General features: G+C 47.0%; 1 protein-coding gene across 10 annotated transcripts in view; it reads left to right on the top strand.

Annotated features, from left to right (window-relative positions):
* The first annotated feature begins 58 nt into the window (after positions 1-58).
* ARHGAP17 (Rho GTPase activating protein 17) overlaps positions 59-14,754 on the top strand; it is a 41,369-nt gene continuing 26,673 nt past the window's right edge. For all 10 annotated transcript variants that reach the window (XM_039560298.1, XM_039560287.1, XM_039560286.1 and 7 more), the window contains exon 1: positions 59-190. In XM_039560298.1, the coding sequence (XP_039416232.1) occupies positions 138-190 (53 nt within the window). In that variant the 5' untranslated portion in view covers positions 59-137. The remainder of the gene's footprint in view (positions 191-14,754) is intronic.

Below are 14,754 nucleotides of genomic sequence, written 5' to 3'. Positions count from 1 at the left end.
CCGGGCCGGGTCGGGTCGGGCGGAGCTCCGGCGGCCGAGGAGGAGGCGGCGGCGGCGGTGGCGGCAGCAGCAGCAGCAGCGGGCGGCTGGGGCGGCAGCGGCGGGGCCCGGCGTAGCCCGGGGCAGCGGCCGCCGCCATGAAGAAGCAGTTCAACCGCATGAAGCAGCTCGCCAACCAGACTGTGGGCAGGTGGGCGGCGGCACCGCCGGGGACGGGACGGGGCGCGGGGGGCGCTCCGCAGTGTCGGCCGCGGGGGGCGAAGCCTCGGTGGGCTCCGCGGGAAGCGCGAGGGGCGGCGGCGGCCGCGGGCGCTCGGGGTTAAAGGCGTTCGGGAGGCTCCGTCCGCGTCGGTCCCAGGGCTCCGCCTCGCCTGCCCGGGGGCACAGCCCCGCTGGGCTCCCGGCGTTCAGCGGAGCCCTCGGGGGTGCCGAGCCCCCCTCCCCGAGCCCCGCAGGGCCATTTGCATCGGGCGCTTCCTGTCTGCGCTTTGGCGACTTTCGTTTCCTTTCTCCCGGTGTTAATATTGAGGTGTCTGCTCTATTTCTCGCTTTCTCTCACATCTAAGAAGACTTCAGAGAGTGCCCTCTCCAGGACTTCATTTGCCTCCCCAGGATTTAATTTTAACAAAACTCACAGGAGCCCTGTAGGTACAATTGCTACCAGCTTCTAGCTGTCAGAGTCTGGGAAGGTTTTTAACTCGGATCTGTGGCAAGAAATCTGTGCCTAGACAAGGAAGTGTCCTGCAGCAGCAGCTGTCCCTGAGCTAAACATGCAAATGTCACCACATCACTCTTCTAGCAGAAGTCAATACTTTTCCGCACAAACTTCCTTCTGCTTTTAATCTGAAAATCAGTTCCTCTATGGGGAGTATAAATTGAAAGTCAGTTCTGATACTGAAAGTATAAATTTATTATCTGAGTTTATGTTTTGGTGGCCTCCTTTCCAGTAACTCTCTTAACGGGGTGTTTATTTTCCTTGGAGCCCACACAACCCAGGGCAGGTGTGTCAGCTAATAATGCCCTAGGAGGAGATTTTTAATAGGTTTGTTTTGCTATTAAAGAGGGAACAACTTCCCAACCAACCTTGTCCTCTCATTCCCGCTTCATATGAATTAATGGAGTTTTTATGTTGTTGGAGGGATTATTGGCATTCCCTGTTTGCATGTGTCAGCGCCTCAGCTCCAAATCCCAAGTGGAATTTTGAGTAATCTGGGTTGTACTGAGTAGGATAAACAGCTTGGGGTGCTTTGTGCTTCCAGGGGCAAATCCAGGTGGAGTGTGGAGCAGTGTTTGGAAGTGTGGGTGGGGAGGTTGGCAGTGACCTTTGGCCGTGCAGGTGAGGGCTGCAGGGTGCTCGGGTGTGGTGTGTGGGCAGGTTCTTGTCACACACCCGTGCCATGGAGTCTGGGGTGCCCTGGCAGCCTGGGCATGCATGGGGTGGGGGGGTCTGGTCTAAAGTCTAAAATGGAGACACTGCTGTCATTGGTTTTCATTAAAAACTATTTAAATGACACTGAGTCATTTGTTTTTATACGTTTGATATTCATTAATTTTGGCTATTTCATATTGCTCACCTGCTCACATTTCATGTGCTAGTCAAGCATTCCTGGAGTCACCAGGGCCTTATTTCATTTCCCAAAGTAAAATCAGGAACAGATCTTAATGGGTTTCACTTTCAGGTATCAGGGCTGAGGCTTTCAAAGTTGGTTTGAGAAGCACTGCAGGATTCATCGAAGACATGACAGACATTCAGCAGGATCTTACTGGCAATATTACATGTTCTCTTGGGTTGTATTATGTTATATTGAGTTGGTGAACTCATTTATTAGTTTATTGTGCTGGGACAGAATGAGGAGAGAGAAGTCCTGCGTCAAGAGGATCCCTCTGGTTGTGTGAATGTTTGAAGAGGTGATGGTTCAGAGTTTCAAGGCCCTGGACCATGGGACACCCTGCAGGAGAATGAGCTGCTCCACAGGAGAAGCAGCATTGGGAGGAGTTTGGGGTCTGTGCCGAGGGGTCACAACCCCTCCGGGGCTGATCCCTGACTGGCTGTTGCATTTCCTGGTGCTGTTTTTGGAAGGGGTGTCTCCTCCTGCTCTGCTTTTCCCTCCCTCAGAGGTTTGTCCATGGTCCCTGGGGTGTGGGAGAGCAGCCACGTTACCCTGAGGTCAGCAGGGCTGGGCCTGCGTCAGCCACGCGTTGGCACCGTGGGTTGTTGCTTTAATGAAGGGCTGTTTGACTGAAGGTAGGAATGACACTGCCCTTCTTCCAGCCAACTTCCAGGGGTGGCATCCTTGGCCTTGGACCCCAAATACCAGAGCTGGCATCAGGGAAGTAACACCTTAATAGGGGAAATAAGAAAAGATGGGCAAGAGCTCCATCAAAGCCGAGGAATGGCATTTATGAGGAGCCTGTGAGTCCATGGATGGAATTATATGGAGTTATGAAATACATGTAGGAAACTAATTAAAGAGGGGATTAGCTCAGTGGAACAAGATTCCACAATAATTAATAGATGTGTTAAATATTTGCAGCAATTATCTCATAGATGTTCTTGGCTGCCTTAAGTGTTCAATCTGCTGCTGAGGACTTTATATTTCATATGTTGGACAGATTTGTTGTCAGTGCTGCTGAGGGGAACAGCACAAGCTCTGGGAAATCTAAAAAGTGAAATACCAGAGCCTGGGATAGGTGGCCGAGACACAACCTGTCACTGGAGGTGGCATCACAATGTTGTCAGGGCAGTCTTAGCTGGAGGAGTGAACTGTGAGTCCCAGTGTGTGTTGGTGCTCTTGGCATCCTGAAGGCTTTCATATCCAGTCAGGATAATTCCCAAAAAGCGGGGCTGGGACCTGCAGGTGAGCAGAGGCAGGGCTTGCCAGGAAATCATTAGTTCCACATGAGCTGAATTAATGCATTGCCATAAAGTGGCATCTTGCCCACAACAGGCACAGGGCTGATAACCCAGAGGAATGAGCTCAGAGCTAACTTTATCTTGAGCTACATCCTGAATCCAGCTGCAAACAGCTGGAAAGTTTTAGGTAGGCTTGAAAAAATTAGTTGGGGAGGGAGTGGAGAAGAAAGCAATAACTTTAATTCTGAACTCCATGAATTTCAGGTGGCCTGTGATTCCTTAGAGGCCATGTGCTGGGATTGCTTTTAATGGGATTTCTATCCTAATTCCTCTAAACCTTCATCTCTTCAGAGGCCCAAGGCTTGTATCCACTGGGAGCAGTTGTGTGTGTGTGTTTGGCCTGGGCACAGAGCCCTGGGAAATTGCAGTTGTGGACTGGTTTAGGATGTGCTGTCTCACAGATTTGGGGAGGTGAGGTTGTACCTTCCCTTGGGATGCTTCCTGAACAGATCCTCACTCCAGCAGAGCACCTGAGTGTTAGGCTCAGAAATTTAAAAGATATTGTGTTTGATGTCAGCAAGGTAATTCTTCGTGTATCTACAAGTGCTTGTCTCCGTTTCCATGCCCTTTTATAAATTACAAAGGAGACAGATTTGATTAGAAGCTTGGGAATATTCTCCTTTATAGCTGCAGTCATCCCTAATGAAAATAAATGTTCAGAGCTATTGTCATCAAAGCTTTGCACTGATACACTAATAAGCATTTGAACTACATAGCTGAGTAATTTCCATGAGGAATGAGCCCATGGAGAGGTTTGGATCGTGCTGTTTGCTTACAGAACTCAGGTTGGTAATTAATGACATTTCAGGCTGTGACAATCTCCACGAGTTGGGCTTCCGGCCTCTGGGGACCAACTGCTGCTGCTGTTGTTGTTGCCATCAGGTTCTTTCTTCATCCTTTAGGTGCAATCCCTGAGTATCATCGTGATTAAAAATTATGCCAGACAACTGCTGGGGCGGTTTGGGTCTGGTGAAGTCACCCAAGATCAGACAGGTGGATTTTCTTACTGCCTTTTCTGGGAGAGATACTCGATCTGCCCTGGGGCTCTTGCAGTAATTTAAACCAGGGACAGGCAGCTCTGACTAATTAGAAATCTGGAAGAGCCCACAAAGTGCCTCAGAAGGCTCTGGTTTTATGCAAGAGGCTGACTTACTGTAGCTTCTGTGCTCGTTTCCCAGTGCTCAAATACAACTCCTTGTGTACAAATAGGTTTTTCCAGGCCCTGTACTCATGGCATTGCTCTGACTCACCAGGAGTTTTGGAACATGGCTTTTAATAGCTCATGTCCTGCATAAAAGTTGCTGTGCTGAACTATATTTAGTGTTTCTTCAAGCCACTTGGCAATGTGCAAGTCTTGAGTTGGAACTGGAGTTGTAATATAATTATTACATTAAAGCAAGTTATGTTAAAATGCCTGTTATCGAAATATTGTACAAGGAGGAGCTGGCTACGTTTATCTGTACTTGGAAAACCTGCTGGAAAGCAAAAATTTCTAGTAATACTTCATGGAAAATGTGGATAGTCTGAATTATTCCTTTTTTTTTCTCTGCTAAAGCTTTATTAATTGATTCTTGTCTTCCCCAGAATTGTTCTGTATATTATTACTTAAGGAAGGTTTTTCTGCTTCATGTTGTGTTGATAGTACTTTGGAACTCACTTTTTCAGGTGTCCAGGGTGGTAAAACAAGAGTGCATCCATCTTTCTTAATGCTTCCATCAATGTAACATTAATCCTAAAGTGCCATTTAATCTCAAATAATTTCTTCTTTAATGTTTTTCTGGTTCTTGTGTAGGGGAAAAAAATTGAATATGACCCTAGTACTTGAAAATCTCTGGCTCATCCAACAATCCTTTAATAGGAGTTAAATCTTCTAAGTGTTATTTATTTGCACTGCTTGTTGTGTTTGGCAGAGATATTTGGAAAAGTGGTAAACAGCATTGAAATATTTCACATTTACGGGGAGTTTGCAGGTTGGCATTTGTCTCCATCAGAGTGCTCATGAAAAGAAAAATCTCATTTCAGTGTTTATAATCGTTATCTCAAGCATTTCCTGTTTATCTCCAAATGAAGTTCCAGGTCTCTAATTAGGAAATTAGATCTTTCTGGATGGCAGCTGAATCCAATGACGGGTTTAAAGGAGTCTGGGTGGATTTAATTAGGGGGATGCATGTTCCTGAGCAGGGGCAGGGTTTGGGGCTTCAGGTCAGGCACTGGTGGAACAAAGTGTGTGTGAAAGCCAAAGCAGTGGGGAATGACAGCCTGGGGATCACTGTTGGCATAACCATCTGGGGAGTGGGGCTGTTGGACAGAGAGCATGGCAGGAGCTACACAGGCTGAAGGGAGCTGGCACACACAGCTGCAAAATATTCCTTATCTGGCTGCTTCCAGGGTCCTGGGGGCTCTGCACAGGCACAAAACTTGGCAAAGTGGAGTTTCCATGTGGGCTGGGAGCAAGTAAAGAGCTCAGTTACCCTGGCAGCACTGCTCAGCCCCAGCAGGGTCAACAAAGTCTCTCGGTATCAGTGCATTTATCTGTTTCCTGCACCCTTTGGGGACCTCTGACACAATGTAATGGCTTGTGCAGCTTGGGAGTTGGATTCTTCGAACAGGACAAACTTCCAATTATAGAAAAACAGGCAGCTATTATGTGTTCAGTTTGGGGCTGCTGCTTGTGGCGAGACTTGGCACAGGTATGGGGGTTTGGGACTGTATTATCACAGTCATAAACCACAGATTATAGAAATCATTCCAGAAATTGATGGTTATAAATCGGGTCCAAGCTGTGGTCTAGATTGAATTTTGTGAGCGTGTCTGTTAATCCTGTTGATTAATGTCCCCTTCAAAGTAGATTGCTGAAGCCAAAGGAAAAATCACCTGAATTTACTGAAGATGAGGACTCTGTAGTGAGTTTCTTCCACTGTTCTGTCTCGTTGGAGAGCTTGGGAGCTGGGGAGACCTGTGAGGCTGAACTGCTGCTCTGGTGAGCTGCTGGATTGCTGTGCTGGAACCCCTGGTAGGACCAGAGGCTCTGGCTGTGAAGAGGAAAGAAAACAGTGTATTCTGGCCTAGTTTTGGTGTTTCCTTTAGGTTTTGTAAAGGCAGTGAGTTTATCAGGATCTCTTAATTCCTCATGGGCCAAGATGATCTCATGTTTAAAGTCCAGGTCATTAAGAATCCTGAAGATTACACACTTAAGAAATTAAGTTGTGTGTTTTTAAGAAACTCTCTTTCTTGTGCCCTTACAAGGGCAGCACCAGGTTTTAAATCAATGAGTAAATAGTTGCTCAGCCCTCAGTTTAAAAGCCTCATTGCTTGTGATCTGCTTCCAGACCACATGAAACCAGGGAATGCCTTGCCTGGGCTGCCTCTGCCTTGCCCACGTCCAGAAGCGGTGACGTGGGCAGGGCGTGAGGCCCAGGGATCCCGTGGGTGGCATTTCCCACGTGTGTCCTCCCAGCTCTGAGCCAGGGGTGGCTTCTGCGTGGTGGCATCTGACAGAACCAGGTCTCCCCAGTATCCCATCTAACCTGCCTTCTGGCAGGGGGAAGCCATTCCCCCTTGGCCTGTTGCTCCAGGCCCTTGTGAACAGTCTCTCCTCATCTTTCTTGTCAGCTCCTTCAGGTACTGGAAGGCCACAATTAGGTCACCCCGAAGCTTCTCTTTCCCAGAGGGAACTAAACAACAAACTAAATTTTGTTGACTTGAATAATAAATGTTGTGAACTCCAGTAGGAACCAGCTAAAGCCTGTTGGTCAAAAGAAAAAAGTAACTATATAACTTTGTGTCCAACTTGTGTGTCAGGTGCTGAGTGGGCAGTGGGTAAAATACTTGAGATTTTTGTTGCAGAAAAAGAAACGAAAAGATTCCAAACGGGAGGATTTGGGTAGTATTAATTGCCTTCTTGCATGCGTGTCCTCTTCTCCTTTGGCTCTGTTCAAGCTGCTGCTTGATGAAACAGATGAGAGGACTGATAAAACATTCACAATCCAGACAGACACTGTGGGATCTGCTCTGACTGGATCAGCTTGGGCTCCCTATTCTGCTAGGGGTCAGGGCTGTGTGAGGATAAAGGGAGCCTCTGTCTCAAGAAAGCCTGGTCTTACAGTGCCTTAAAATGAAGAATAAAGAATCCTCTTTCTGTGCAGGTGATTCTCAGGTGGTTTCAGAAGGGTTTGAGGTGCAGGTGAGCTGGAAGGGTAGTGCCAAAGCTGGCACACCGTGCTCGTGTCACAGCACGTAACCGGAGCCTGAGTCACCATTCCCAGCCGGAGCTGCGCCACTTCCAGGGGGAAGCACTTAGGGAAGCACAGGGAGCTGGAGCAGTAGGAAAGGATGTTGTCCATAGGGGTTAGGTGCATCCAGGGTGGAGGTTTTAGTATCTGACATAACAGCAGAATAGGGAGGTAAAAATACACCTGAACGTTCCTTAGTGGCAGCAGCTCAGCTGAAGGCACAGGAGGTGTGTTTTTTCGTCCTGATATTTGTTCATATAAACAAAGTAATCCCCATCTCTGGGCATGGATGATTCCTTGATTCTGACTTGATCTCATAGGGGTTCTTCAGAGTGAATAATTTTAATATCAGGTTATGCCCAGAGTCAAAATCTCGAAATAGTAATGATTTGATCTTCTAAAGTAGCCAGAAGTGATGTAAGAGTCTGTTTCAGCCTGATGCTGTAATGGGATACACTTGGAAAGTGTCATGATGAAAGCAAATGTATTTCTTAGACACTTGCATGGTATTTTTAGGTTATGATAATGGATCTGGGGCTAGAGCTGCTTGTTAGAGGTCGTTGTACTAGCAATGATAAAATGCCAAATAACAGGATCTTTTTAGGATGGGGTTAAATGAAAAGTGTCTTCGTGTGTTAGAAATGTTTTCTAATATTCTGCACAGTTCCTGGAAAGAAAATAATTGTAACTTAAATGAAGTAGCTCCGTTTTTTTTGGCATTTTAGGAGAACCTCCAGCCCATGGTATTGGGCCTTGTCTAAGGCAGCAGTTGGCACAGCTCTGATCTGAAATTATGGTAGTTTGATTAAACACCAGTTAAACTGGGTGAGGAAGTCTGATTTTGGTAATTCAGAACCAAGTGCCTTCACAGCAGTTGGTGGTGACATATCAAGTGATTTTAACAGATTACTGTTCTAGATTCCTCATTTTTCAGGCTGTTTGGCTGTTGTAGGTACCAGTCTTGAAGGCTAAATTTGATCCTCTATCTCTTCCAACCCAAACCATTCCAGGATTCTGTGGTTTTGATTAAAATTTATTCCTTAGGAACCAAATAGCCTTAGAACCCTGGAGTTTGTAGTTACTATTCCATGGCTGATCCATTGGACAGTCAGGATACTTGTGCAACTTCTCTTTGGCCGGTGCTGCTTCTCACCAGGAAAGGGTTCCTCAAACCCGGGCCAGCTGGGTGAGGTCACAAGTGCTCCTCTTGCTGAGGTGGAGCCTTTTTTCCTGGATAGGGATTGTTGTCTGTTGGAGTTAATTGCACTGCCGAGTGACAGGGACATCCTGGAGTGACTGCAGGGGAGTGAATCAAAGAGCCAGCAGGGTGCACACATCGAGATGCAGAATGGCCAAATGGCCTTTGGATCAGAAGGGTCAGCTGAGGAGGAGTTTTTCCTTCTGTCTTGCAAGTTGTCCTGTGCTCCAGATTGCTGCACTGAAATTTTTGTATACATAATCTCACTGTTTTCTCAAGATCCCAGTGATGCTTCCAGAGTGAAATTTAAAATTAATTGAAGGATAAGTGGTAGCTTTTACAGCTGAATTGGCACAGACAAGGTAGGTCACTGTTGAGAGCTGTTAATGCTGTTGTACACACAGGTAACATACATCCTCCGTGTTCAAAGCTAAGAAAGCTACTTTAGCCAGTGACAGGAAAATTAATTTCAAAGATGGGCCGGTTTTTAGAAGATAAATTGTCCTGCAGGCAGTTTGAAAAGTCACAGCTGAGATATGGCTGTGGAAAGTACACAATTATTCAAATGCAGACTCTTCACATATAAATATCAAGCAATTGTTAGGAAACATCAATCCCCAGACTAAAAATTCTATTTTCTGTAGGAAATGAAGCTAAAAAACTGATATTCTCACACAGAGAAATCAATGTGTGAGCTGAGCTTGCAGCTTCTGTTTGGGTTGAGCGTTCAGCTTGTCTGCCCTGCTGCAAAGCGATTTCACACGCAGATTAAGTGTTCTGAGCTGCTATTTTTTGTAGGAACAGAACAGCAGGCTAAAGTAATCCTGGTTTTGTAACAGCAGGTCCAGGCGTGTGTTTAAGTGCGGGATCATAAACCTTGATTAGTTCGAGGCTCCTGTTTCCTTCTCAGAAATGCAGGGATTGAGTTAACTTTCAGTTTCGTGCTGGAAGAGCAGAGGAGCCTCGTGGCAGGGTGGGAATGGCCCAGCTCTGCTTGTTGGACACACTCATGTGCTCTGTGTGTGCTGTGTCCAAGCAACAGGAAAACAGGAGCTGTGTCCAGCACCGGGATCCCGGGGCTGGGCCGGGTCTGCTCACGGCAGGGATGCCGGGTGCTGCCGCAGCCTCGCCTCCTCTTGCTGAAACATAATCAAGGGCTGAGCCATTAATTGTTAATCATGGCCACGCTCAGGAAATCAGCGCAAAGGCTCCGTTGTGAAATCGTGGGCATAGGGAATAATCCCTGGTTTGTCACCAGCTGATTTTATATAACTTCAGCTCGCCGAATTCCCTTATAGCCTTTTTACTGTTATTTCGAAGCTTCTAGCCCCTTTTTGCAGCCTGACTTTCTATTCCTGCTTCATTGTTCTGCCTTTTCTGCATTTCCTTGTTTTGCTTCTTGTGTTGATTCAGTTTGGTTCCTTCTCCAAGGCTTTCTCTTGCCAGTTTTGTGAATCCCCAAACTTAAAATAGATCAGGGTGGGCAATACATTAAAAAAGAGCAGCATTACCTTTGGTGAAATGAATGTTTCAGGACTGGAGTTTTTTGACCCTTATGCAAGGCTGAAATCACTGGATCCTGGAATGGTCTGGGTTGGAACCACCCCCTGCCATGGACAGGGATACCTTCCACTGTCCCAGGTTGTCCCACCCAACCTGGCCTTGGACACTTCCAGGATGGGGCAGCCACAGCTTCTCTGGGCAACCTGTGCCAGGGCCTCACCCCCTTCACAGGGAAGAACTTACTTTTTAATATCTAATCTAAACCTACTCGCTGTCTGTGTGAAGCCATCCCCCTTGTCTTATCAAAGTTGAAAAAAAGCAACCAAGTATGCAAAAAACGCCCAGGGTTTTTTCAGCAGTTCAGTGTATTTTGTTCATTCCTGTAGTGCATATTTTTCCTATTCAGACATGTCTGTCCTGTAAAAAGTTTGTCTGTGGAAAAGGCAGTGCTGCTTCTTGGAGTCCTTTTCCAGCAATTGATAGTGCAAGACTTCTGGGAAAAGAAATCATAAAGCTTAAAAATGTCTTGAGATCATGGTAATCCACCTGTCTTGTGGCTAGAGTGGAAATCGAGGACCAGTTTGGAAGTTCAGGAGATGCTGGAGAGTGTTTTGGTAGGTTTTTTTATTCCCTTTTCACATGTGGAGGAGTTTCCATGTCAGCAGGTGGTTTGGCAAGGGGACTGCACTCTCTTAAATCTGAAAGCTGCCAAAGCCACATGTAGGGAATCCCTGAGCCCTCCTGTTATCCAGAGCTCTCAGCTGCTTCAGGCTGCGCAGCAGTGCCCGGAGTTCTGCCAGCCCTGATTCTTGAGCTGCCCTTCTGTTTGTTCCCAGTCCTTTGTGCTCGCACCTCTGGTCTCTGACTGGAAAATGCCTTTTCTCCCAGCCAGGTGGGTGTTGAGCCAGGCCAGTCCTTGGAGCTGCTGACAGTGGGGATGTTCCTGCAGGGCCAGGGAGATGGAGTGGGAGGAGGGAGGACACAGCCACTTCTGTCAGCAGCTCTGCCAGCTGATGTCACCTTGTGGGAATGAAATGTTGGCCCCAGGGTGCAGTTTCATGATCAGTTTAAGCTGATCTTAAGTAGCTGTCGTTGCTGAAAGGGACAGATTTCCCTGTCCCTATCCAGCCTGTGCTGGTGCCTCCTCCCCAGCCCGTGGGGTGGCCAAGGAGAGGGCCAAGGCAACTGGGAGCCAGTTTCTTTTATTGGGTATGATTCCAGTCTGAGCTGCTGGTGATGCAGGGAGGGCTGTGAAGACCTACATTTGGGAAGGGGGTGTGTTTCAGGCAGGGCCTCTGGAAGGAGAGAGGTTGTAGGGAATTGAGTGAGGGGGAGTCAAGCGTTTGCTCTGTGCCATGGGTTTGGCATGGAGGTGACTGGAGCTGGCACAGACCTGGGTGCCCTGGAGGGCCCAGGTGAGCAGCCCTGGCTGTGGAGAGCGGCCAAGGTGAGCAGCTGGGTGAGCAGCCCTGGCCAGGTGCTGGTCCTGAGGTGCTGCAGGATCCTTTCTTTCTCCTGGTGCCCAGGTTAAATTTCACCTGGAGCTGCTGCTGTGGCCCGAGCACTGCCAGGGCACAAAACACAGGAATCCCTGTTCTGGCAGCACCTACTGTTCTGTTGGCACACAGGGGTTGTAAAATGATGCCTGACATTCAGGAATAACAATTCAGGAATAATTTAGATTGCTTTCTGCTGGACTGTGTCTTGTAGCAGAACTGTACCCAGCTAATCTTAGATAAACGATACTGCGTAAGTAAGAGGTTGTTGCTTGGGAGGGAGGTAAAGACCTTGTATGAGAATAAACTTTTAAATGTAAATAAATACCTGGCAGTTAAATATTAAAAGCAGTTACCAAGACATGGTGGGGAGGGTGTTTGTGTACTTTTTAAAAATAAATTATGTTAATAAACCGACATGTTTGGAAAGCTCAAGTTCTATTGAAAAGTGTAGCATGAGAAATGTAGATTGAAGTATTTAAGGGGGAAAAAGCAAAGCATAGGAAATACATTATGATTTGATAAGCTACACCAGAAACTTTTTAAAGTTTGTCTCGGGTTCTTTGGGGTTCTTTGGTCACTAATTTATAACAGCTTGTCGTAGGACTTTTTTCTTTGGGGAGCAAAACATGAGACCGCTGCTGGATTTCACCTTGCCTGGATTTTAGCAGTTAGAATGTTAATCCCCTGCAGCAGCACTTGTCTTTTCCTTCAGACACTATTAATAGTTTCACAAATCAAATGCGCTTCTTTTAAAAGAAGTCACATTGTTATTTGCCTGATAGAGGCCTGTGGTTTTTCAAAGTCAAAAAGAATATGGGGGAGAGCTTTAATAGCTGTGACTTGGTCCCTGGTATAAAATAGCAGGTCAGCAGTCAGTATCTGATTTGCTGGGATAGTAGTTAATTGGAAGCACTGAATTATAAATTTTTATTTGTACCCAGAAGTTCACAAGCTGTTGGACTCATCAGGCTGCTCACTGAAACATCGCTTCCTCCCTCAATCAAAACTGCTCTAAATGGGCTTCTACTTTTAGACCACTATTGTAATTTTGCCTGTAGAAAGTTCAGCTTAAATTCATCTCAAATTTGCAGTACTGTGGCTCAAAATGATTTACCTAGCTTTGCTAGACTAAAGCCAACAGTGCTTTTCTTGAACTGCACCATATTTGGTGGAATTCTCAAGGTCTAATAGGAAAACCACTCAGTGTGTGTTTTACAAGGAGGAGCTGTGCAGGTCCTTGCTGCAGTGCCTGTCCCTCTGAGAGTGGCCTGAAAATAGGATTTGACTTGAGCTGTGGTTGTTCTCCAGAGCTAAATTTACTGCCTTGCTCCGGAGACCAGCCTTGGATCCATTTCACCAACGCAGGAATTTCAGTCGCCTCCTGTGAAGAGTCTGTCATGGGTTTCCCTGCTCTGCACAGGAGCACTCTGCTCTCCTTCCAAGATTATTATCTCCCTGAAGCCTGCTCTGCCTCTCATTAGAGCAGGCAGCTCCCTGCTCCCACATCCATGGCTGCGGTGGAAAATCAAAGCTGAGCTTTGAGAGTGAGTGACCAAGCGCAGTTTGATGGGGGAACTCAGTGGAGATAATGAAGAAGGAGGGCAAAGCAGCAGCCCAGCTTTATCCACTGTCTTTATCCACTCATTGAGGCCAGAATTGTAGTTGTGCAGCTCTGAGGTGTTTGGATTACTGAAATATTTTGGAGGTGATGCACCAATTTAAAGCTCTTCTAAAGGACTGGAAGCACAGGAGTTGCAGCTGGTGGGTGAGTTCCAAAACAGCAGCCTTTGGTGGGATTTGAGTCACTGAAACATCTGTGGTCACCAGTTTACAATTAAATCAATTTTAATACTTGTACAAAAGCTTACATTGTTAATTTGGGTGAAAATGAGGATAGGAGGCAAACTAAAAGTTGTACTGGACTGGACTAAAAGTCCAGTAAAAGGCTGGTTGTGTGTGGTGTTCCCTAAATACTAATACTGAAAGTGAGTGGTGACTATCACCTGACAGTGTTCTCTGAGTTAATTTTGAACATTTCAAACCCACTTCAGAATACTGATGTTTCTCTTGGGTCGTGCTGGTTTCCTTTCAAAAATTAGTCTAAGGTCAAACAGGGAGGAGTGAGTTTGTGGTCCTGAAACACCTTGGAGTTGTATTTTCTGTGAAGTTTGTCTCGGCGAGTGTTAGAAGAGCAAATCTTTTCGAAGGGAAATTGTCATCTCGTTCTGGATTCCTTGTTTTGGTACAGAGCTGCTGATTCTTTCATTTTTCCTGGCAGCAAGTGCTGCCTATTGTATGTGGAAAGCAGGCAGGATGTGCTGCCAGCCCGCCAAGGTGCTCAGTGTTACCTCACCAGTGAGCTGAGCTGGTTACTCCTGGTAACAAACAAGCCTTTGTTTGAGGAAAAACCACCCAGCAGGGAAGGCTGGCTTTACTTCTGTCTCCAGATTGGGGAGGATGTCTCCTTGCTTCCACTGAGACCTTTCCAGGGTTGTGGATTTGTCACTGCCCTCCCATGGCATCACCTCTGCCAGGGCCCCCGCCCAGCGCTGGGTGAGTCAGGGGTTTGTTCCACAGTGACATTTCAACTGAGTCACTTGTTCTGCTGGGAATGGCCAAGTTTTTATAGCTCTTGTGTCAGGTTTGCTCTCGTTCCTTCCTGGTCAGCCTTTCAGGAGTGTGGATTTCAACGAGTCATGAAATGGTTTGGGTTGGAAGGGATCTTAAAGTCCAGCCAGTCCCACCCCCTGCCATGGGCAGGGACACCTTCTACTATCCCAGATTGCTCCAAGGGCTGTTCACTGGACAAGGGCTGGCCTTGGACACTTCCAGGGATGGGGCAGCCCCAGCTTCTCTGGGCACCCTGTGCCAGGGCCTGCCCACCCTCACAGGGAAAAATTCCTTCCCAATATCCCATCTATCCCTGCCCTCTGTCAGTGGGAAGCCATTCTCCCTTGGCCTGTCTCTGCAGGCCATTGAAAAAATCTCTTGCAGTGATTCTGTAGCTTTGACCTGCCTTGGAGATCAGCCCTGCTTCAGGACTGATGCCCCAGTGATGGGCAGGACCAGGGAGATCTCAGATACTGTTTAGATGAAGCTTTATTTATTTTAAATTCACTGTGGCAGATTTAATAGACCCTCTTCGTTTTATATGTGTAAATGTAAATTCTTTCCCAATGGAAGATAAACACTTTTATCTCAGGAATTCCCATCTGCTGTTTCCAGATGTACAGAGAAGACTTCTGGCCTGGAAGTATGAAGGAGCTGCAAAATGACCAAGTGAGGGGATCAGTTTTTAACCTGTGGGGTGGGTGCTGTTCTGCCCACCCTGTTCGGGCTGAGCCATGCTCTGAGCTGCAGCAGAGCCCTGGGGCTGGGCTTCAGGTTAAGTCAGAAAGAAGGGGTAAA

The sequence above is a fragment of the Corvus cornix genome, chromosome 14 (assembly GCF_000738735.6).
Source record: "Corvus cornix cornix isolate S_Up_H32 chromosome 14, ASM73873v5, whole genome shotgun sequence".
NCBI classification, from domain to species: Eukaryota; Metazoa; Chordata; class Aves; order Passeriformes; family Corvidae; genus Corvus; species Corvus cornix.
Note: the sequence above shows the minus strand (reverse complement) of the source record. Positions and strands in the feature narration are given on the sequence as shown.